This window comes from Bombina bombina, chromosome 2, assembly GCF_027579735.1.
Source record: "Bombina bombina isolate aBomBom1 chromosome 2, aBomBom1.pri, whole genome shotgun sequence".
Classification (NCBI taxonomy): domain Eukaryota; kingdom Metazoa; phylum Chordata; class Amphibia; order Anura; family Bombinatoridae; genus Bombina; species Bombina bombina.
The window spans coordinates 1,187,670,886-1,187,694,590 of NC_069500.1; the positions used below are offsets into that span (position 1 = coordinate 1,187,670,886).

The 23,705-nt window shown below is 38.8% G+C and overlaps 1 protein-coding gene across 1 annotated transcript in view; it reads right to left on the minus strand.

Annotated features, from left to right (window-relative positions):
* The window catches only part of SORBS2 (sorbin and SH3 domain containing 2), a 551,268-nt gene that overhangs the window by 377,585 nt on the left and 149,978 nt on the right, over nt 1–23,705 (minus strand). Inside the window, exons 2-3 of the mRNA XM_053703892.1 lie at nt 17,024–17,074; nt 8,885–8,977 (exon numbers count right to left, since the gene is read on the minus strand). Coding sequence (XP_053559867.1) covers nt 8,885–8,977; nt 17,024–17,033 — 103 coding nt within the window. The 5' untranslated portion in view covers nt 17,034–17,074. The remainder of the gene's footprint in view (nt 1–8,884; nt 8,978–17,023; nt 17,075–23,705) is intronic.

Here is a 23,705-nt window from a genome sequence, read left to right on the forward strand (position 1 = left end):
TATCGCGCTTGCCTCTTAATTCAGGCAATCTAGATAATACCTCTGACAGGGTATTATTCATGATTGCAGCCATGTCCTGAAGGGCCTTTTGAGCCCTTCAGAGAAGTCCTGGATCATGCAGGAAGAAGCTGGATGTCTGTGTCTGTAATTTTTGCTGTGCAAAAAAACGCCAAAATAGGCCCCTCCCACTCATATTGCAACAGTGGGAAGCCTCAGGGAACTGTTTCAAGCCAGCCATGTGGAAAAAACTAGGCCCCAATAAGTTTTATCACAAAACATATGTAAAAAATGATTAAACATGCCAGCAAACGTTTTAAAATACACTTTTATAAGAGTATGTATCTCTATTAATAAGCCTGATACCAGTCGCTATCACTGCATTTAAGGCTTTACTTACATTACTTCAGTATCAGCAGCATTTTCTAGCAAATTCCATCCCTAGAAAAATATTTTAACTGCACATACCTTATTACAGGAAAACCTGCATGCTATTCCCCCTCTGAAGTTACCTCACTCCTCAGAATATGTGAGAACAGCAAAGGATCTTAGTTTCTTCTGCTAAGATCATAGAAAACGCAGGCAGATTCTTCTTCTAAATACTGCCTGAGATAAACAGTACACTCCGGTACCATTTAAAAATAACAAACTTTTGATTGAAGAAATAAACTAAGTATAAAACACCACAGTCCTCTTACGACCTCCATCTTAGTTGAGAGTTGCAAGAGAATGACTGGGTATGGCAGTGAGGGGAGGAGCTATATAGCAGCTCTGCTGTGGGTGATCCTCTTGCAACTTCCTGTTGGGAAGGAGAATATCCCACAAGTAATGGATGATCCGTGGACTGGATACACTTAACAAGAGAAAAAGCTATGCTCTATCCGATAAATGAAAGAAGCATTGGGGGTTTCATGTTCCTTTAAAGAAAGTAAATCAAATTCATATACTGCGTAACTTTTATGAATTCTGAATGATTTGGTTGCCTGTCTGCACACATATAAGATCATACATAAAGATACAATTTGTATAATAAAAGAATGATAGTTTAAGTAGCTGAACACCCAAAATGTCCATTATGTTTATAAACCTGTGAATTTAAAAGGCATTAAAGTAATGTGTACGTTTTAAACATAATATATTTTCTGTATATGGTTATAAAAAAAAAATCTTTTTAAATAAATATTAAAATCACCATAATTTAACCCCTTTTCAAGCTCTCCTTCAAGTGCTTGTAGCCATTAGGTCAATTAGTCATCTGTAAGGTTGCATAGGAGCTGTGAAACTGGTATCAGAAGACAGCGCATGCACCTAAAAAAACTTTCATGTTTAAAAGGGGTGACCTAGAATAGAAAATTATAACCCCTAAGCATATTTAGTGTCTGTAGTCCATGTTCTACAAGCTCATACTAGATTAAAGAGGGGGTATATGCAACTAATCAGCTTCTGCACCAACTGATATTTTTTTCTTCTTTATTTCTAGTTTTAGAAACCTAACCTGTCTTTGATATTGTTAGAACAAAGACCAAGGCAGAAGAAATAAATTCATAAAAACTTCAAAATCGCTGTACAAATATTTTTTCTATTTGATATGGCAGAATTATTTGACATTTTTGCTAATACACCACATCACTATTATGTCTATCTGCGTGGTTAGACAAGTCGGCGTCACAGGTATGTGAAACTGAGCAGTTTGTTCCTTACCTCCTGCTCACAAAGTTTCAGCTGTTAATTAAGGAAAATTCCCATATATGTGCAACATCTATAAAATGCACAGTGTGTCTTTTTCTTTTAATCTGCTCTTAGCATATGGACCGTATTTGATAAGTAACCTTTTTATCCTTGTTCACCCAAGCATATTTCTTCTCATTACAATAGATCTGCTAGCACCATCTGATACCATTTGGCACTAATGCAGCAGAAACATATTTTTCTATCTCACAGTCTGTGGTTTATGCCCACCAGCAAAAGCTTCATTTCTTGGAGCTAAACCTTTTAATGCTGAGTGGTAACGGTCAGCTAACAAGCAATAATTACTATGCCTCCTCCACAATAGATTACAGAATCTAGACTTCATAAATGTAGGCGAATAAGGGGAAAAGAGGGATCTCAGGTGGTCAAAAATCTAAAATCAGAGTTTATTCAAAATATTTTAAAAGAAAAAGTGTTCTTCACTTTGAAACTCCTTGCCAAGAAGAAGTCTCTCTCTGGGCTCACTTCACTCAGAGAAAGCTATTGCCCGAGGTTTTCCAAGACTCTGGGGTTCTTATGAAGGGAAGCTTTACACATTACTATAGTTAGTGGCCTCAGCAGTTTTGGACTCCAACAATGAAAAGAGGTTCTTTTATTTTTTGATGAAAAAAATGTAACATTTGTTTTGTCATAAAAAATACTGCACTAGTTTTAAGGGGTTAAAAGTTGTCGGCTGTGAAGCGTTCCCAGTAAATATATATGTATTTGCTTATATACAGGTACACATATATTTATGTTAATATATGCATATATTCATATATATTTAAAATTGTTGCGCTGCTTACCCCCTTTGCTTTGCTTAGGTTCTGTGCCGTGTATGACGACATCAGAATGAGGCTCCCATTGGAGCCTATGGAAGTGCACTCTCTCGAGTGCAATGCTTACGTGCAATGTGAAAGAGAGTTTGCGTTCGTATTGCACATAACTTGTAATACTAGCGTGTAAGCAATATTTTGCACTCAACTCATAATCTGGCCCAATGTTGGATTGGCAACTAGATTATTAGTTACTGAGGATCTATTTAATATCAGAAATGATCAAGCAAGAAATAAAAAAAATAAAAAAAACTGCGGCCAAACACTTTTGGAATGCCACAATTCCAATACTAATAATCTAAAAGGTTGGGAAATAGAAATTATGAAACGTGGAATCAGATGGGTCACTATAAATTAACTTTTAAGAAATTAAATCAAATGGATTCAGTGTGCAGCCCAATGGACAAAAAATGTTGTTTATATTTAATTTAGAGACATAAGAAAATATGAGAAATGTGAATATGGAATCATAAAAACATAAATTATGCTTACCTGATAATTTCCTTTTCTTCTGATGGAAAGAGACCACAGCTGCATTCATTACTTTTGGGAATTAAGAATCACCAGGAGGAGGCAAAGACACCCCAGCCAAAGGCTTAAATACCCTCCCACTCCCCTCATCCACCAGTCATTCTGCCGAGGAACAAGGAACAGTAGAAGAGATATCAGGGTGAAAAAGTGTCAGAAGAATATAAGGACGCCCCACATAAAATTACGGGTGGGGAGCTGTGGACTCTTTCCATCAGAAGAAAAGGAAATTATCAGGTAAGCATAATTTATGTTTTTCTTCTTAAATGAAAAGAGTCCACAGCTGCATTCATTACTTTTGGGAAACAATACCCAAGCTATAGAGGACACTGAATGCTAAGACGGGAAGGTAAAAAAAAGATAAAAAATCCTGCTTCGTCCGAAGCCGAGAAAAAATTTCAAAGGAAAAGCCCCAGTGACACTGACTCGCAGCCAGTCCAGAGCAAAACTAGAGACCGCAAAATGGACTCGACTGAACCAATAGTCCTCCAAGAGACACCTTTGCCCAAAAGATGCCCCCCCCCACTCACCCCTCCCAAATGAACGGTAAAACAGCCAAAATCCTCAAGGGGAACAAGGCAAAGGAGGACCGAGAAAACCGAAAGGCCCCTTAATACAAAAACAGCATCTCCAAGAGTGGGCATAACACATAGAGACCCAAATAAACCCAAACAGGGAAGGAGGCCATGCCTATACCAGGAGAAACCCGGGGTAAAACCGGGCATAGAGACCAAAAGACGTCTCCCCAACATCCTGCAAGCAAGGAACGCAACTAAAGAGGCAAAAACCTCCCAGCTCCTGCCTTATAATACCTAAGTATTTGACCGTGAAAGAGTGTGTAACAGACCCAGACTAAACCCCAAGTTCGAGAACACAGAGTCCCTAACAGGACGACACAGAAGAAGCTTGCAAGGAAGAAGAAGCAGTCATCAAGAAACAGACCGCACAAAACATCCCCGACAGAGGGCACGCTCCAGGCAACCTAAGCCGCCAGACCTACTCACAGGTCCCTAAAAAGGGGAACACAAAGCCTCCATCGAGGCCCCCCGAGAAGGAGAGAATACCCTCAGAACTCAAAGGAAGAGGAAACCGTCTCCTGTCAAAGGAACAAGGAGAAAGGAAAAACCATCTCCTAGCAGACTGATCTATCAGAATAGATTCAGCAAGCTCACACATCCCAAAGGATACTGTGACCCATAAACCACTCGGTCATCCTGACCTGCATACCCAGCTGGGCCACCAATATAAGGGAACAAAAATCCAGAAACTGGTACAGGAACGAGCGTAAAGATGGCAAAGCCACCCCCCCAGAGTACAAGTACAACCCTACTCTGAAACCATTCAAGGCCATAGACCTAAGGATCTATCAAACAGGCCCCTCAATCCGACATGGAACAAGCAAGGTTCCAGGTGGAACCAAGTCCACCTTCCACTTCCCGACCAGGAGAAGCCCCAAGTAAGGACTCTGTCTCCCTAAGAAGAGAATATCCCCTAAAGAAAAAGGGAAGAGGCCGGAAGGGCAATAACCGTTTTAAAGGCCTGAAGCCACCGGCTAAACGGGAAGAAAAAATCCAGCAAATGTCCTAGAGAGAACTACCTCACAAGTGTTTCGCACAACAGAGGCACAGCCAACCCATTCACCTGCAGAGTAGAGAATTCACGGGTATACTGGCAAACTAACAGGGGAATGCAACCCTAAGGCGCACCAGAAACTGGAATGCAGCACCAGCAGCTGGGTAGAAACCCACATTTTTGAGGCGCAAGCCACCCAGCTGACCCCAGATGACATGGGTTACACTGTGGCAAGGAGTAATAAATACTCCAATAAAAGGGCCAACCCTGACCCGGTCCGTTACATGGAGCAAGGACATAGCTACAGTTCCCACCATCGTGGAACATCCCGACCAGCCCTGAGATCCAAAACAACCCAAAACTGGGACAGGAGCAAAGCCCCAGAAAGAGGAAGACTCAGGAGAAAAACAGGTACGGGTACCGAATAGTTCAGGCAACTATACCCTGAAACTAAACACCTCGACTGGCCAAAAAAAACAAACAGACAAAGGGAATGGAGCATATCCAGAGAATCCGGACAGCAAAGAGAACTTGAAAGCCCCGACCAAAGAAAGGAACTACCCCTAGATAAAGTCCAACTCTCCAAGGAGCAAGGCTAGAAGTCAAAGGAAGGGATTTCACAAGGCCTCAGGACAACAGAAGGGATACCTCGAGGTCCCAAAACCCTACTAGCAGGGCTAGTCTCCCCATCACCTCCACACAGACAGAGGACACAGGGGCTAAACCTTCCCAGCTCCGGTAAACCCCGAGCTAAGCAAGTCCCCACAGGGATCAATCAACGTCCAGAACACAGATCCCCAAAAGGAGATCTAACCACCCGGAGACAATGGAAGAAGACCCAAAGGTCTCATTATAACACAGACAGACCCTACGCAGCCAAGAGAAGAGTCTTATCTAGACACACTTGAAACAGCTTACACGCACCCCCTTAAGGTGCCAAAATCTGCAATAGGTTTCAAAATAGAAAACCTTCCACATGCTGTACAGCTATCCTACAAGTTGTTGGATCAAGCCCCAATAGGACCATCCAGAAGCCTAAAACTGAAGGCCAAACCACTCAACCAGTGGTAATGGGGTGCTACGCCTGCCAGCCCTCCCCCACATGGAGGAGGAAACTCTAGGTCCTGATGAAATCAGATGTCAGATAGAGTGGCGCAGCGGAACCCTCCCCTGTCTGGTCATCTATGACTGAAGGCTATAAGGACTGAAACAATCCTTTTCCGCCTCGCGAACCCCTCTCGAATGCTTAGTTGAACATAAAAAACAATGATAACTTGAGCACTCGGCACTACTACCGAACCAGTCCAGCAGAAACAGCGCCACGTGTCTGAACATCCACAAAACCGAACAAACCCGACAGGACCAGCCTGTACTCAGGGTCCTAATCGGCAAGCTGCATAAATTCTCCCACATTGGGGAAAAACAGAAAACAGACATTATTAAACATAGGACTAATGTGTCCAAACAACTTCCGGAGAAGTAACAAAGAGTATCAATCCCAGATGGTTCTTGAAGGAAACAAACACAAATAAAAGACATCCCATCGGATACAAAATAAAATATAAGGCAACCCGAAGGTTAACGCCCAAAAGACACAGCCCTACCCGCAGGACCAGCCAAACAGAGCCCTATCTGTCAAAAAAACTGGGAAAGATCTCAAACAAATGACAAACAGGAGATAACCTCCATGTCTAATGAGGTGCACCATATCTGTTAATGATAGGGTCATTCAATAACTGAAAAAGATGTCTAAGCAACACGCTAAGGCGCACAATCCTATAATGAAAGGCACAACACCCGCGGGGATCTGTAGAGGCCCACCCCAAGGCGGAAGACCCGGGAGTCGGGACAATAGGGCACGAGCACAAACTCAAACATACGTCTGGACTCTGCAGACGGACCATCGCTAACATTTTCTGGAAGCGAAAACGTTCTGCAACCTCCAGGGGGAACACGCCACCCCGCATGGAGGAACCATAAACTGGGGTACCCGCATGTGTAGAAGTATGAATTGGTAGTAAACTCACCTACTGGAGGACGGGACCCCCAGAAGAGGATGGCTCAGCAGGCCCCTGATTCCCCAAGCCCGAGGAAACAGGCGCTCTAATATGGCATACGGAACAAAACTGGTCGACATGTGTCAACGAGGCCAATCCGGATTCATTACCGGACACAGAATCTGAAATCAAAATAGTCTCGGTATCAGAATCCTCTGTAACTGAATCTGAAATGAGCACAGTCTCAGCATCAGAATCCTCCATAACTGGATAGAGGAAATATCAATATGGACTAAAGTATTAAAACAAAAACACCACCCGACACCAACAGTGGCTGGGGCACTCACCACCTCCTATGACCAGACCCCTGCGGACTAGAATATTCCCTTTGCCACACGGTCAGGAATGCGGAAATGGGGAATGGAACAAACCACGCCCGAACACAAGGTGAACCGTACAGTCCAAAAAAGCACACCCAACTAAAAGGCTGCCTCACTTCCAAAGGCCTCAAAGTTCCAACCACGAGCCCATAAACATCACACATAAGCAGGTTGAATCACATAAACATGAATATAAACCCCCCTGTTTAATACCCCCCCCCCCCCAGGAGATATTAACCCTCAATTCCAGGATACTAATGGAGACTCACTGAGACCCATATGTCATATAGTTAAACCTGAAAGGTGATGTAGCCTCTGGGGAAAAACATTCACATTACAGTACATTGACGATAAAGTAAAATAAAACGATCTTACCGGAATCTACGCCGTGGAACAGGAACACGGCCTTTCCAGTGTGATGAATAGTGGCATCACCTCCGCCATGGACTTTAGAGAAGAAAGCAGGCAGCGGAGCGAAGTTCGACAGCGCCGATTGCTTGAGGAGCTGTTAATATGAGTCGGGATGGTTTCGCAGAAAGACTCGCCCTGCATCTCCGGACTCTAACTTTCATCCAAGTCCTCACTAAGAGACTGACAGGACTACTTAAAACTCCTGTCCCATGCCAAAGAGTACTACCCTCCATAAGAGACAAAAAAACAAAAATTCGGACACTTCACTGCCAACCTCCTGGGACGAAAGGCAAAGAATGACTGGGGGATGAGGGGAGTGGGAGGAGTATTTAAGCCTTTAGCTGGGGTGTCTTTGCCTCCTCCTGGTGGCCAGGTTCTTAATTCCCAAAAGTAATGAATGCAGCTGTGGACTCTTTCTATTTAAGAAGAAAATCAAATAACATTAATAATTTTATTGCAAAAAGAAAACAAAATAAATGTGTTTATTTTGCTAATTTAAATTAAAAAAGCACAAAAAAAAAGGGGGGGGGGCAAATATGCCTTTTGCTCAAAAAAGTTTCTTTATTTGATATAAGCTCTTTTAGGATAGATGCTTAGGATCCATACTAAGGCAATATTTAATTGCAAAATTGAATACGATTAGAAAAATATTCAAAAATTAAAATACGATACTGGTTTCTTTCAATGTTATGTTTTAATCCTCTCTCAAGTAGTTTGAAGATAATGCATTTTGATTGGTTAAAATATATTTTAAAAAGATATTTCTTTAAAATATGCTATAGCGTTAAGTAGGCTCCAAAGTACTTTCCTTTTTAAAAGCGCCAGAGACTTGGCAACCTCAGGCAACTTATGTTTTGAGCAAGCCTAGAGGTAGGCTTCTACCAGGCAAGATGTCTCAAAGTGAAGCAAGCCCTATTCTTGAATTATTGAAATTATACTTTTCCCTTTGAACTATTTTGAATAGACTTTGTAGGTTTTTGGCACCTACAATATCTCTTTTTCCATGTGTTCTGTTTATAGTATCTTACTTAAAGGCACGGTAGCACCTGGTTACATAGCCTTATAAACCTGCTTTATACTAGAACACAGTGCCAATCCTTTTGTCCTTTTTTACATTTAGACTTCTCCATTAAAACATTCACACTTAACTTACCCCATACAATAAATATATGCAAAACAAAAACCGGGACAACTGATCAAGTTATAATACCAATTACTAGTTAATAAAAATAAATAAATCAAAGCTCTCTTGGTAACAATGTTTTGTTTTTTTGTCATTCAAGCAGCAACAATGTCCATGCTGGAGCTTCTGATGATCTGTAAACTGATTAATTTCAGTGCAGTCCTAAAGCATATTAGGTGTAACATTGAGGTGGCACATCGAGCTGCATCCGGCTATAAAGGATGCAGTGTACATTTTGGTTAGTTTCTATACCTGAAGCCAATAGGTTTGGAGAACTCTGAACTCTCTTCACGGCTGTTAGTGTGACAGACATTGCAGCACGTTTGCGAGCACATCCACCGCTATCTGGAAGCACACAAGATGATATTGATGCAAGCCAAAAGACAAACAGAGAAGCACATGCAAGACCATAGCATGGGTATACTGTGCAGAAAGGAAATATGCAAAATGTGTGTAAGCAAAAGGAGCCACATTGGTTAGCAAACGTAGCATTGTGTAACACAAAGCACACCAAACCAACGGAGTAATCTGTATGATTATCCATTGCTTTTATGCAAACAAGAGACATCACCACCATAATTTATGCATGATTAAACTTGGAGTGTTTGTATATCGTTATTAAACATTGCAGACTCAGGCCTAGTTTCCATTGACGTGGTAAAGTTTGGAAACTGGTGGTGACATAAAAATTCTCTACAGACTTTAATACATGTTTTTACCACCAGTTTCCAATCGCAATGGAAACTAGGCCTCACATGGTAGCTATGAAAGTGTAGGATGGTAAAATGCAGGAAAGCAATGGGGTCAATTATTATGCTTACTTTAACTGAAAATAAAGCTCAAGGTATATATATATTTAATGCAATGCATTATAGGAATCAACTGTAATTGTATTTGTTGGTAAAAGAATTGTCCTCATTAAGGCAAACAACTCAAAAGTTAAGAAAGCTACAATAACCACTTGTTCTTAGCCATCTTACAGTAACTCTTGTTCCAGGTACCTTGTTTTTAATTTTCTGAACGAATATTATATAATCAGATTATTCAGCCACTCCATTTTACATTTACTGTACTGAGCTTAAATTATCCAAATGCTGCTTCACCTCTATCATAATTTGGTCAGCTAGTATACAGTCTCCATCTGATTTGCCTTCCATTGATTTCTGTATTTACTGCTAAAGTTATTTTTCACCTTAAGTAAGAATCTAATTTATTTCACTACTTAACCAGTTGATCCAATATCAAGATTATATAAGTGAATAGAAGAATGACAGTTGCATTGCTTTATTAGTGCTTCATTTGTAGAAAAAAAAGCATTATAATATGGCAAGGTAAATACACAAGCCCCCGTAATATTACAGCAAAAACATTATAACTGACCAATTGTCTGGCTTTACCTCATGAGAAAGAGAATCTTAGGGATAAAAAATACTTTTTTTCTAGACTAAACCCCCAATTATGTTAAGAGCTGGAGAAAATATACCTTTGCATAGAAACCAAACAAATAGCTAAGTTTTAAAATGTTTTCTTTTGTTGTTTTGTTTTGTTTTTTAACTAGTAAATTTTTATCTCCCAATTTAAAGTGATCAATTTATTCTCTATTTAAAGGGATACTACACCCAATTTTTTTCTTTAATGATTCGGATAGAGCATGCAATTTTAATCAACTTTCTAATTTACTATTGCTATCAATTTTTCTTTGCTCTCTTGCTATCTTCTTTTAAAAAGCAGGAATTTAAAGCTTAGAAATCAGTCCATTTTAGGTTCAGCACCCTGGATAGCGCTTGCTTATTGGTGGTTTCAGTTAGCAAACCAATAAACAAGCATAAACCAGGTTCTCAACCAAAAATGAGCCAGCTTTACAGACCTGCTTTTTAAATAAAGATAACAAGAGGACAAAGAAAAATTGATAATAGGAGTAAATTAGAAAGTTGCTTAAAATTGCATGCTCTATCTGAATCATTAAAGAAAAAATGTGGGATTAGTGTCCCTTTAAGGAGGAAAATGTAATCCCACATCGAGGCACATCTGGGGTTATACAGGAAAAGAATCCTCAACTAAATGCCATAAAGGGATATTAAAATGTCCCTTTATGTCATAGGTGATCAAGGTGAGCAAAGCAGTATCATGACCCACTATGCATCAAATTTAGATGTGAAACTGTTCTGAAAGTTTACTTATCTGTACAAACCTATATACCCATTAGACCTCGAATTTCAATTAAATTAGGAGAATCTCCTATTTCAAACAAGGACACCTATAAGCTTCTAGATATCAAACCTTTGTGGTGAAACCATCCTCATTACATGAAAAACTAACAATTTAACTTTATAAAAAGGAGTCGTCAAGGAAAATAGAAGAGCTCTTATTTTTCAAATGACCATCTAAATATCATATGACTGATGTGTAAATAAAAAAATAATGTGCGAGACAATTTTATGGTTTATGCATATAAAATGGAATGAATATTAAAATTGTAAATATATATGGTACCATCTATTGTAATCATAACAGTTTACTGCTTGTAGCTAAAATTACTAAGCACTGATCAAACACCCTCAGTATATGTAGGTCTAGCAGCATATGGGGCCATTAATTGCTATGTATGCACTGTGCACACAGTTTAGGAACAGGCCCATTATATTGTACCTTCAAGGGACAGTGTTCACCACTTTTCATATAACTGCATGTAGTAGACACTACTATAAAGAAGAATATGTACAAATACTGATGTAAAAATCTAGTATAAAACCTTTTAAAACTTACTTAGAAGCTCACAGTTTAGCACTATTGATGATGTTAGGCTGGGACACCCAGTAAAAAAGGGGTGGGAGTTGAAAAGCAGACACTCCCCCCTCCCCTGCATATGAAGAAACAGATTACACAAGCAATAGCAGCAATAATCTGTAGACCTGGGTTTACATCTGATACTTTGGGGCTTGATTAAGAGTCTGAATCAGCACAATGTTATTAAAAAATAAGCAAACCTTTACTTGTTACAAAAGCACCCCCAGATGGGCTATATAAATGGTTCATCTAAAAAATATTTATGCAAAAAAAATCTAGTGTACAGTGTCCCTTTAACCCTTTGATGACAAAGTGAGCTGCAATTTAGCGCAAAACACTGACTGTCCTATTGTATTTAAAGGCATACTTAATCCATTTTTTTTCTTTAATGATTCAGATACTTTTTAATTTACTCCTATTATCAAATTTTCTTTGTCCTCTTGCTATCTTTATTTAAAAAGCAGGAATGTAAAGCTTAGGAGCCGGGCCCATTTTTGGTTCAGAACCTGGGTTACACTTGCTTATTGTTTGGCTGAATGTAGTCACCAATAAGCAAGTGCTTTTAAGGGTGCTAAACCTAAAATGGGCTGGCTTCTAAGCTTTACATTCCTGCTTTTTAAATAAAGATAGCAAGAGAACAAAGAAAAATTGATAATAGGAGTAAATTAGAAAGTTGCTTAAAATTGCTGTTCTATCTGAATCCTGGGTTTAGTATCCCTTAAAGAGTAGGGACAGGGTAAGGAGAGAAGCTTGGCAAGTACTTATGTATACGAGCCAAGATATTGAAACTAGCATTAGTTTGATTTAAATTCAAGTTGTCTCGTCTTCCCCATAGCAGAACACTAATGATTTTTAAATATGAAAAAAATAAGGGTAGGCAAAATAATAATTAAAAAAGCATACGACAGCATTGCTTAAAAATGACTGAAAACGTCATCCTATTTAGAGGGAATCACTCTTGTCCCATATTTCTCCTCATCTAGGTAACAATATCTAATAAGTTTTAAGAAAAAAGCCCATACCGCTGCCTTACACAAATCTGCAGATGAAATGCCCGCTTCAGTTGCCCAAGAAATATAAACTGCTTATCATCACGATAGAGCTAATGTGTAAATGCCGATATTTATCAAAAAGTCAAACTACTGCTTTTAACAAAATAACTTAAAGGGACAGTAAAGTCAAAATTTAACTGAGATGAGTTAGACAGAGAATACAATTTTAAACAACTTTCCAATTTACATCTATTATCTAATTTGCTTCGTTCTATTGGTTTTCTTAATTGAAAATCACACTTAGGTAGGATCAGGAGCCACAAAGCACTGCTGGGAGCTAGCTGCTGATTGGTGGCTGCTCATTTATGACTACTGTCATTGGCTTACCAGGTGTGTTGGGCTAGCTCCGAGTAGTGCATTGCTGCTCATTCAACAGAGGATACAAAGAGAATGAAACAAATCTGATAATAGAAGTAAAATAGAAGGTTCTTTAAAACTGAATGCTCCATCTGAATCATGAAAGAAAAAAATATGGGCTTCATGTCCCTTTAAAGCTAACATGAAAAATCCATGAACAAAAAAAACCCAACAACAATATAGCAAACCAAAATAAAACAAACATTATTAAAATCTCTGTATGTGGTGCTATAACTTCACATATTTTTTTATAACCTTCAGTAATAAAATTTCCCTCTAGAGTGCTTGAAAACCCCTAGACAGATAGTGTTGTTTAAATAGCACATTATTCCCAGTGGATACATTTCTGTTTCCAATTAAAATGTTAGGCAGAATATACTCAATGTGTTTATTAAAGTCAATTACCCCATGTTTTAAAGGGATATTGAAGTCAGAATTATAATTTGTATAGAGGATGAAATTATTTTTTTCCCCAATTTACTTCTATTATAAAATATACCTCTTTCTCTTAAAGGGACAGTAAATGTAAAAAATAGTGATACATAATTCTGCACTATGTGCAGAATTACGTAACTTTATCCTAGTGACACCTTAAAAAAGCAAGAGAGATTGAGAGATTTATCATTGAACTGAATGTAGATTTACCATTGAACTAAATACAGCTCCTTTTTCTGGGTAAAGCCGGTAGCATGATAAATTTAGTTCTATGCCACGATCAGGCGCGCACGCGTGATTACACTTCTGAGAAGAAGAAAAAAAAAAAATCAGAACGGACGGTAAGTATACCTGGGTGGGGGGGATCTCTCAATCTCTTGTTTTTTAAGGTGTCGCTAGGATAATGTTACAACAAACAGTGCAGAGTTATGTAACATTATTTTTTACGTTTACTGACCCTTTAATTAATATACTTCACTGAAATCTAGCTCCTTGCAAGCATATGAGAAGATTATTTTCTTTTTTTTGTGTAGTTTTACCAGGCACTCCTTGAAGACAATGTGCAACACAGTCTTAAAAACAAAATCAAGGCATGTTTACATATAAAACATTTGCTGTAGAAAAGTGTTCTTTGCACTTCTTTTTTTCTATTGAGAAAAGCACTTTCCTTAATAGAGCTAACAGTCCGTATAGGTTGTGACTCAGAGAACTTCTGCCCATGCTCTAAACACCTTCTGTGTAATCGCCCATACATGTGACCCAATATAGTGACAGCCAAGATAAAAAACACTACCAGAATGCATTGCACCATGGTTGTACAAAATGTAAACCCACCCCCAAAAAAAGCACTAGCTAAATAAAAGGGAAAATAAAGTGAACTTTGTTATTTGTACATCAAAATGTCAATACTTCCATCTTTTGTAGGAATGTTAAAGGATCATTATAGTAAAAAAATTATGTGCTCTAATTTATACTAGTGACCCTGCAATCCTGTGCTTTTTGCCCCCAAAATAGGTTAAACACATAATAGAAGTACCATTTGTGAGCTGCAGAGCACTGCTGATCCCACGCAGATTGGATCAGCAGCACTAGTCACATGACGCAGCTGTGTAACTAGTGCTGCTGACTGTATTAGTGTCAGTTTCCACTTGGGGCATGCAGTGCTTTGCGGGTCCCAAGCAGTACTTCTACACAATGTTTAACCCATTTGTGAGGGTTAAATACATAGAGGTGCAGGGGTTACTATTGTTAAAATTACACGCTCTAACAAAGTAGAGCATGTAATTTTTCTACTACAATAGCACTTTAATTTTTACTTTTTCAGTTCATTCAGTATAATTCATGTAGAGGCTTTCAGATATTTTGCTTGAAAACTTGAGTGAGCAGTAAATGTAAGCTGATTACATAACAGACCTAGGCAACTGTGTAAAGTAATCCCATTACATAAAACATGAAGTATGTTCTACTTAGATAGTATAATAATAAACAGTGTGTACCCGGAGTCATTGTCTTACATACATTTTGAATAGATTACATTAAACAAATAGACATATTGGGGCCGTATATCCCTGTTTTCGCACGGAAACAGGAGTTAAGAAGCAATGGTCTTAAGAGCGCTGCTCCTTAACTCATACGCCGCCTATGAGGCTGAGGACATCAATCCGCCCGATCGCGAACAATCGGGTAGATTGACACCCCTGCTAGCGGACGATTTACAGAAAACACTTGCAGTTAGTGATCCCACGAAATAATCTAGTGAAGGATCGCTAGCCTACTTATACACATAAGTTACCCTTTGACCCATCTCTGAGCGAAGCACTTAGCATTTTATCTAACTAAAGTCCTCTTAAAACCCAGAGCTAATTCCTGGTGGCATAAATGATCCCTCCTCTTGTTCAAAAGATCTAAGAAATACACATTTTGGGGTTATGGAATAGCTAGGGGAATCTAAATAGTCAAATTTCCATAGAATTACATCAGGAATGTACAAACATTTTTTACAAATAGCTACAATTATTTTTGGTGTACAGTTATACACCACCATAACCACTTACACACAAAGTCACTTTATTCATCTACTTGTACTAATAAAAGCACTGACAATTTCTAAACAGACTGTAGTTACACCTTTAAGTACCAGTACAAGCCAGAACTGATTACATGTGCTAGCAAATAAATGACTATCTTATAGCACTAACAGAGTGATAAATCAGAAGTCATTTCACACACTAAAAGATGACAAACTCAGTTCATATATTGTGGTGAAAAAGCTTGCAATGTGTTACTTGATGACAGAGATGCTATAAGAATTGCATATATAATATTGGCAAATACCATTAGACTTAGGGCTAGATTTATCAACGCTGAGGCGTACAGGGGCGCGTATACGCGCCCCTGTACGCCTCAGCTCGCCTGTGGCGGGGCGAAATTACCCGCAGGTAATTAACATTGCACACGAGCGCAAATTTTGCGCTCGCGTGCAATCCCGCCCCCTGCCCGCGCACAGCCAATCACGCGCGGGCAGGAGCTGTCAATCTCCTCGGTCGGACTCGACCGAGGAGATTTAATTTCGCCACAATAGAGGTGGCGAAGATGTTAGGGAAGCAGCGGTATGGTGACTGCTGCTTGATAAATCGCGGCGAGCAAGTTCTCACAAGAACTTGCTGCCGCAGGGGATTGATAAATCTAGCCCTTAGTGCTTCCAGAGCCAACATAGTACAGAGTTATTACAGACAGTCCATCAGATATGTAGACAACAAGGCTTACAACTTACTTCATTACACTGTGCTAATGTTAGTGTGCCCGATATTGAAATTTTGCTACTGTGTTAAACTTGCACTCATATTACAAAGTAAAAGTAAACGTGACTACATGAGCGCAAATTAAAATTTGCGCTTGTCGGTTTAGCGCAACTGAAGTTCTAGGGTAAAGAGTTAGGTCTAAATTAAAAATTGTACCAAGCACAACATAAATACATTATAACAAAGTGTCCACTCGTATAATTTTTTAAAATATTTTTGTGAATAATTATTATCAGATAATGTATATAAGGGTTAAAAGGTATATGGTATATGACAAGGTATTTGAATGGAAAGGGCTTTAATGTATATATACACATGTCTAAACATGTGTATATATACATATGTATTTATGTTTATACATATTAACACATATTTACATATGTATATATACTTTGGAGCCCTTTCCACTCAAATATCTGAAAACTAGAAAAATGATTTTAAATACGTAGACAACAAAGCTTACAACTTACTCCTTTACACTGTGAGATGTTATTTTGTAAGCTCAAGCTTTGTAAACATTTAGATTGTGGAGTGGAAGTGGAGCTCAATGGATAACACATAATGTGTTACTTTTTGTATGACATTCCTTAAAGAATAATGAACAATTTAGCACTTTTTAAGACCAGAAGTAAAGCATTATTATTAATAATATAGCACAGAACTACATGAAGAGCGCCACTACTTGTGCATATATATATATATATATATATATATATATATATATATATATATATATATATATATATACACACATACACACACACACAATCACACAATCACATACACACACACACACACACATACATACAGTACATACTATACATACACACACAAAATCACTGGAACACTAATTGGGGAAAAATACATTTATGGCAGCAACTAGAACCAAACAGATACTAATATTATTTAATAATATTTATGCATTATGTAATAAGTGTGTTTACCTAGATGTATCTTACCTGTATTCATTTTGCATCCACAGATTTAAAATTAAAGTTTCTTCAGCTTACCTGAAAAACACAAAATAAATAAACAAGGTTAGCAAATACTAATTTGTGCACTCAAATCATATGAAACATCTAGAATTATTTGTTCAAACCATAATGTTAAAAAGTAATTTTGAAGCAGAAAAACAACCTGTCTGCATTACTTGTAGAGCATGCAAGCCCTTTAGTCTGGATAATACCAGCTAATTTCCAAGTAACTAATTTGATAAGTATCTTTATAATATCTTGAAAGATAGGGTCAGTTAGGGACTTGCTGCAACATCATAACTCGAAATTTGTGCAATTCGAACTCTTCAAGTTCTATGTAACTCTTCATTAAAATTAATAGACTTGCATCAGTCTCATAAACTCTCACCCCTCTGTGTGTGAAATGAGAAGGGTACCAGTAACATGAAAATGCTTTAAAACCCTGCAGAACACACTAATTCAATTGGGAAAGAAAACACCTTCAATAAAAAAAAGTCCAATGCAAAAGTAAACTTGAAAAAATGAGACACAACCACAAGGCAAGATACTTCTCAGGGGCAATAGTCTCTTTATGAATTCAGTACACTTGACGTTAGGTGAAATAAATCCTGATCATGACCGACAGACCACCCATGGTCTGCCCCATGTTCATATCTGTGAGGTCGCTGAGACAACTTCTTATCTGTCCAGAGACTACTTCTCTATAACAAAAAAAGACACTGTGAAATCTGATCCTGACTTCACAGTACAGTCCAGCCCCGAAATACCAGGCAATCCCTCTCTGAACGAGAGAAACACCTCACGGCCTATTGTCAGTGAGGTGCAGCCATATCCCTCTAGGCACACTGAGCAACGGGTCAACGTCTGGATTCCCTCATCACACTTAGGGAGACTTCCCTGACGAGGCCCACAATAGGCCGAAACGTACATCTAGGATTTTGCTGTTTCTCTTGTTCAGAGAGGGATTGCCTGGTATTTCAGGGCTGGACTGTACTGTGAAGTCAGGATCAGACTGATATGCTTCAGGAAAGTTCTTCTCTGTGAAAGGCACATATTGAGCAAAAAGAGGCTGCTTCTTGGGTAGTAACTAGCCATAGAACAAGCTATTATCCTATTGTTCGTTCCCAGGTTGAGCGCTTCTCTCTTTTTAATTATACAAAATGATTTTATACCTACAATGATTTTAATTTACAGTGTTTCATGCGTGTTTCCCAAAACCTGGTGGTAATAGGCTCTTACCCATGTGTAAGATTTCAAGACTTTAATGGCAATGTGAGCCACAAACACAATTATAAAACAAAAGGTGAAGCAATGTCCAGTGAATTTCTAACATGATATCAAATTCTTAACAAGGTTCCTAAGCAACCAATGAGTGTATCAGAATCCAGATCTCAACATTTTTGGGGGCCTTTTTTGAGCATGATATTGCACTGTAACTGTCTCTATTTCATACCCAGAACCCAACATAGCTACAAAAACAACTAATCAAGCCAAAATTTGCCTTTATAAAATTGTTCTGAGGGACTTCACTGTACTGACGAGACCTCTTACATCATCTCACCAAAGAAGAGAGCTTTAGATCACTGGCCTTTCAGAGAGATATCAATTTACAGCTTTATCTACCTAAATGGCAAATGCATAAGTACATAAAGGTTTACACTACTACATAAAATGCTTCTGTTCTTCATATCAAATGTAGCCTGAGATAAAAATAGAATATAAAAAAAAAAAAAACTAAAATTATTTATTGTACTTTATTGCACAAGAAACCATTATTTATTTATTTATAACTGAAAACTTGGCGCATGAGCCAGAAAAAATATATATATCAAAAGGGCATGGGACCAGGCTTGAAGGCAGCTCTAATAAGGAATTGACTAGACAGGGAATTATAAATGGGTTTGCAGAACTTTTCAGGGACGGCTAAGTTATCTGTTCCCTTAAGCAGATTTTGTTAGTATACCTAAAGCTTTTATTTTGTATTTTATGATTACTTTTGACAAGTTCTACAGTTATTTTGTGTATAGTTTAGATAATATAATTATAATTTAGAGTGTTTTTTATTTTTGATCTGTTGCCTCCTTGTAGTCTCTGGCATGTTACCATTTTTGTAAAAAATCTAAAAGAACTTCAAGGGACATTCTAATAGAATAACAAAAAACTCTATTTCATTCATTTTAACACTAGTGTCCCGCAACTGATGTTTTTATTTGATAACTCAGGAAACTATTGCTGCTATGCTCCCAACTGTCACAGATACTGGTGGATTGTCACAATGTGGGACCTCTGCCTGTTGTCCCTGTCACCAGCAGCTTCTACCATTAGGGCAAAGGTCCTTGGTTTCCAGGGACTGGCCATGCCCTTCCGTAAAGCATGTAGTCGCACACCCTGTCTCCCTCACCTCCCTGCCCATGAAAACCTAAGTGAACAGAAGCCATAACAAAAACAAGTCAGTGTGGTAGCAGAGAGAGGAACCTCACACAAAAGAAAACAGAATTTATGTTTACCTGATAAATTACTTTCTCCAACGGTGTGTCCGGTCCACGGCGTCATCCTTACTTGTGGGATATTCTCTTCCCCAACAGGAAATGGCAAAGAGCCCAGCAAAGCTGGTCACATGATCCCTCCTAGGCTCCGCCTACCCCAGTCATTCGACCGACGTTAAGGAGGAATATTTGCATAGGAGAAACCATATGGTACCGTGGTGACTGTAGTTAAAGAAAATAAATCATCAGACCTGATTAAAAAAACCAGGGCGGGCCGTGGACCGGACACACCGTTGGAGAAAGTAATTTATCAGGTAAACATAAATTCTGTTTTCTCCAACATAGGTGTGTCCGGTCCACGGCGTCATCCTTACTTGTGGGAACCAATACCAAAGCTTTAGGACACGGATGAAGGGAGGGAGCAAATCAGGTCACCTAAATGGAAGGCACCACGGCTTGCAAAACCTTTCTCCCAAAAATAGCCTCAGAAGAAGCAAAAGTATCAAACTTGTAAAATTTGGTAAAAGTGTGCAGTGAAGACCAAGTCGCTGCCCTACATATCTGATCAACAGAAGCCTCGTTCTTGAAGGCCCATGTGGAAGCCACAGCCCTAGTGGAATGAGCTGTGATTCTTTCGGGAGGCTGCCGTCCGGCAGTCTCGTAAGCCAATCTGATGATGCTTTTAATCCAAAAAGAGAGAGAGGTAGAAGTTGCTTTTTGACCTCTCCTTTTACCGGAATAAACAACAAACAAGGAAGATGTTTGTCTAAAATCCTTTGTAGCATCTAAATAGAATTTTAGAGCGCGAACAACATCCAAATTGTGCAACAAACGTTCCTTCTTTGAAACTGGTTTCGGACACAGAGAAGGTACGATAATCTCCTGGTTAATGTTTTTGTTAGAAACAACTTTTGGAAGAAAACCAGGTTTAGTACGTAAAACCACCTTATCTGCATGGAACACCAGATAAGGAGGAGAACACTGCAGAGCAGATAATTCTGAAACTCTTCTAGCAGAAGAAATTGCAACTAAAAACAAAACTTTCCAAGATAATAACTTAATATCAACGGAATGCAAGGGTTCAAACGGAACCCCCTGAAGAACTGAAAGAACTAAATTGAGACTCCAAGGAGGAGTCAAAGGTTTGTAAACAGGCTTAATTCTAACCAGAGCCTGAACAAAGGCTTGAACATCTGGCACAGCGGCCAGCTTTTTGTGAAGTAACACAGACAAGGCAGAAATCTGTCCCTTCAGGGAACTTGCAGATAATCCTTTTTCCAATCCTTCTTGAAGGAAGGATAGAATCCTAGGAATCTTAACCTTGTCCCAAGGGAATCCTTTAGATTCACACCAACAGATATATTTTTTCCAAATTTTGTGGTAAATCTTTCTAGTTACAGGCTTTCTGGCCTGAACAAGAGTATCGATAACAGAATCTGAGAACCCTCGCTTCGATAAGATCAAGCGTTCAATCTCCAAGCAGTCAGCTGGAGTGAAACCAGATTCGGATGTTCGAACGGACCCTGAACAAGAAGGTCTCGTCTCAAAGGTAGCTTCCAAGGTGGAGCCGATGACATATTCACCAGATCTGCATACCAAGTCCTGCGTGGCCACGCAGGAGCTATCAAGATCACCGACGCCCTCTCCTGATTGATCCTGGCTACCAGCCTGGGGATGAGAGGAAACGGCGGGAACACATAAATTGCGAAAAAACATGAAGGAATTGTTCAAAATTCACCAAATTTTCACCACAGTGTCTTAAAGCCTTAAAAGTATTGCACACCAAATTTGGAAGCTTTAACCCTTAAAATAACGGAACCGGAGCCGTTTTGAACTTTAACCCCTTTACAGTCCCTGGTATCTGCTTTGCTGAGACCCAACCAAGCCCCAAGGGGAATACGATACCAAATGACGCCTTCAGAAAGTCTTTTCTAAGTATCAGAGCTCCTCTCACATGCGACTGCATGCCATGCCTCTCAAAAACAAGTGCGCAACACCGGCGCGAAAATGAGGCTCTGCCTATGCTTTGGGAAAGCCCCTAAAGAATAAGGTGTCTAAAACAGTGCCTGCCGATATGATTATATCAAAATACCCAGATAAAATGATTCCTCAAGGCTAAATATGTGTTAATAATGAATCGATTTAGCCCAGAAAAAGTCTACAGTCTTAATAAGCCCTTTTTGAAGCCCTTATTTACGATCGTAATAAACATGGCTTACCGGATCCCATAGGGAAAATGACAGCTTCCAGCATTACATCGTCTTGTTAGAATGTGTCATACCTCAAGCAGCAAGAGACTGCTCACTGTTCCCCCAACTGAAGTTAATTGCTCTCAACAGTCCTGTGTGGAACAGCCATGGATTTTAGTGACGGTTGCTAAAATCATTTTCCTCATACAAACAGAAATCTTCATCTCTTTTCTGTTTCTGAGTAAATAGTACATACCAGCACTATTTCAAAATAACAAACTCTTGATTGAATAATAAAAACTACAGTTAAACACTAAAAAACTCTAAGCCATCTCCGTGGAGATGTTGCCTGTACAACGGCAAAGAGAATGACTGGGGTAGGCGGAGCCTAGGAGGGATCATGTGACCAGCTTTGCTGGGCTCTTTGCCATTTCCTGTTGGGGAAGAGAATATCCCACAAGTAAGGATGACGCCGTGGACCGGACACACCTATGTTGGAGAAATATACTATTCAGTAATGAAATTGTTGCAGGCCGCACAGTTTGGGCCTCGAGTTATGTTGGCTGCAATTTAATATTTTCCTTTGCTGCAGATCTGATTTACACATATTAGAGATTTCTGTTGTGTAACAACAATAATATAAAGTTCTTGAAACAACGTGCTGTTTGTGTCATTCATGGAAAAAAAACTTGACTCAACATAGCAACTTCAAATCTGCATGTTTCAAATATATTTGTACTCACAGCTACAAGTTGTGACTGAAACATGCATTGGCACCTCATGTAACTATAAATGTGAATGGCAGGAACACCCACTAACCAAATTTTGAAAAAATGTAGTTGAAGAGATGCTCAATTAATTTCAAAGATGATCTCGCTCTGAAAAATGGCTCCTCTGCAACCTCACAACCATCTGTCTAGGCCACTATGTACTTCCCAGGTTGGGCAACACTGAATTACATCAGCTTTGATAATTTAATTTCCTTGTTTCATGTCAAGGCCATTATTGTGGCATTTGGCAACGTGGGCTTACAAAATAGATTATGAGCTGCAGTATTTTATATTATAAAATTATTAAATTATATTATAGCGCTTCTCTCAACTCATTCCTTTTTTTTTTTTATAAAACTTTCAGTTTATAAAGAAACCAACTTGTCAGAAGACAAATCTAACATTAACCAGTAAAATATTAGTCCTACCTTTTAAAACAAATTTATATGCTGTTCACATTTTTAATTATCTAAAACTACAATCCAATCTTTTTGTTAGGTTTTGATAAACTTTCTCCAATTTTAAAATCAGCCGTGGAAGCCACTAAAGATTATTTTAAAAGACATGGCATTCCTGGAGTTCTTGCTAGCTGCTAGAGGAGACGGCACTTGCGCTATTCTTTGTCACAATGTAACTTAACCAGCAGAGGTGCCCATGAAAAGAGCTTTTGGAACTTCACAGTGTTTCAATTCAGTACAAACTGTCAAGATGATTTCTTCAATGTGTGAGGGTGGGTGATTTGGTTTACCAAGTAAAGCACACTTTCCAGTAATCTAGATAATGCAAAGTATTTTATATATATTTTATCTTTTCATGTGACAGCACTGAAGAAATTACACTTTGCTACAATGTAAAGTAGTGAGTGTACAGCCTGTATGTATAAAACAGTGTAAATTTGCTGTCCCCTCAAAATAACTCAACACAGAGCCATTAATGTCTAAATCGTTGGCAACAAAAGTGAATACATCCCTAAGTGGAAATGTTCAAATTGGGCCCAATTAGCCATTTTTCCTCCCCGCTGTCATGTGATTTGTTAGTGTTACAAGGTCTCAGGTGTGAATGGGGAGCAGGTGTGTTAAATTTGGTGTTATCGCTCTCACACTAGTCACTGGAAGTTCAACATGGCACCTCATGGCAAAGAACTCTCTGAGAATCTGAAAAAAATAATTGTTGCTCTACATAAAGATGGCCTAGGCTATAAGAAGATTGCGAAGACCCTGAA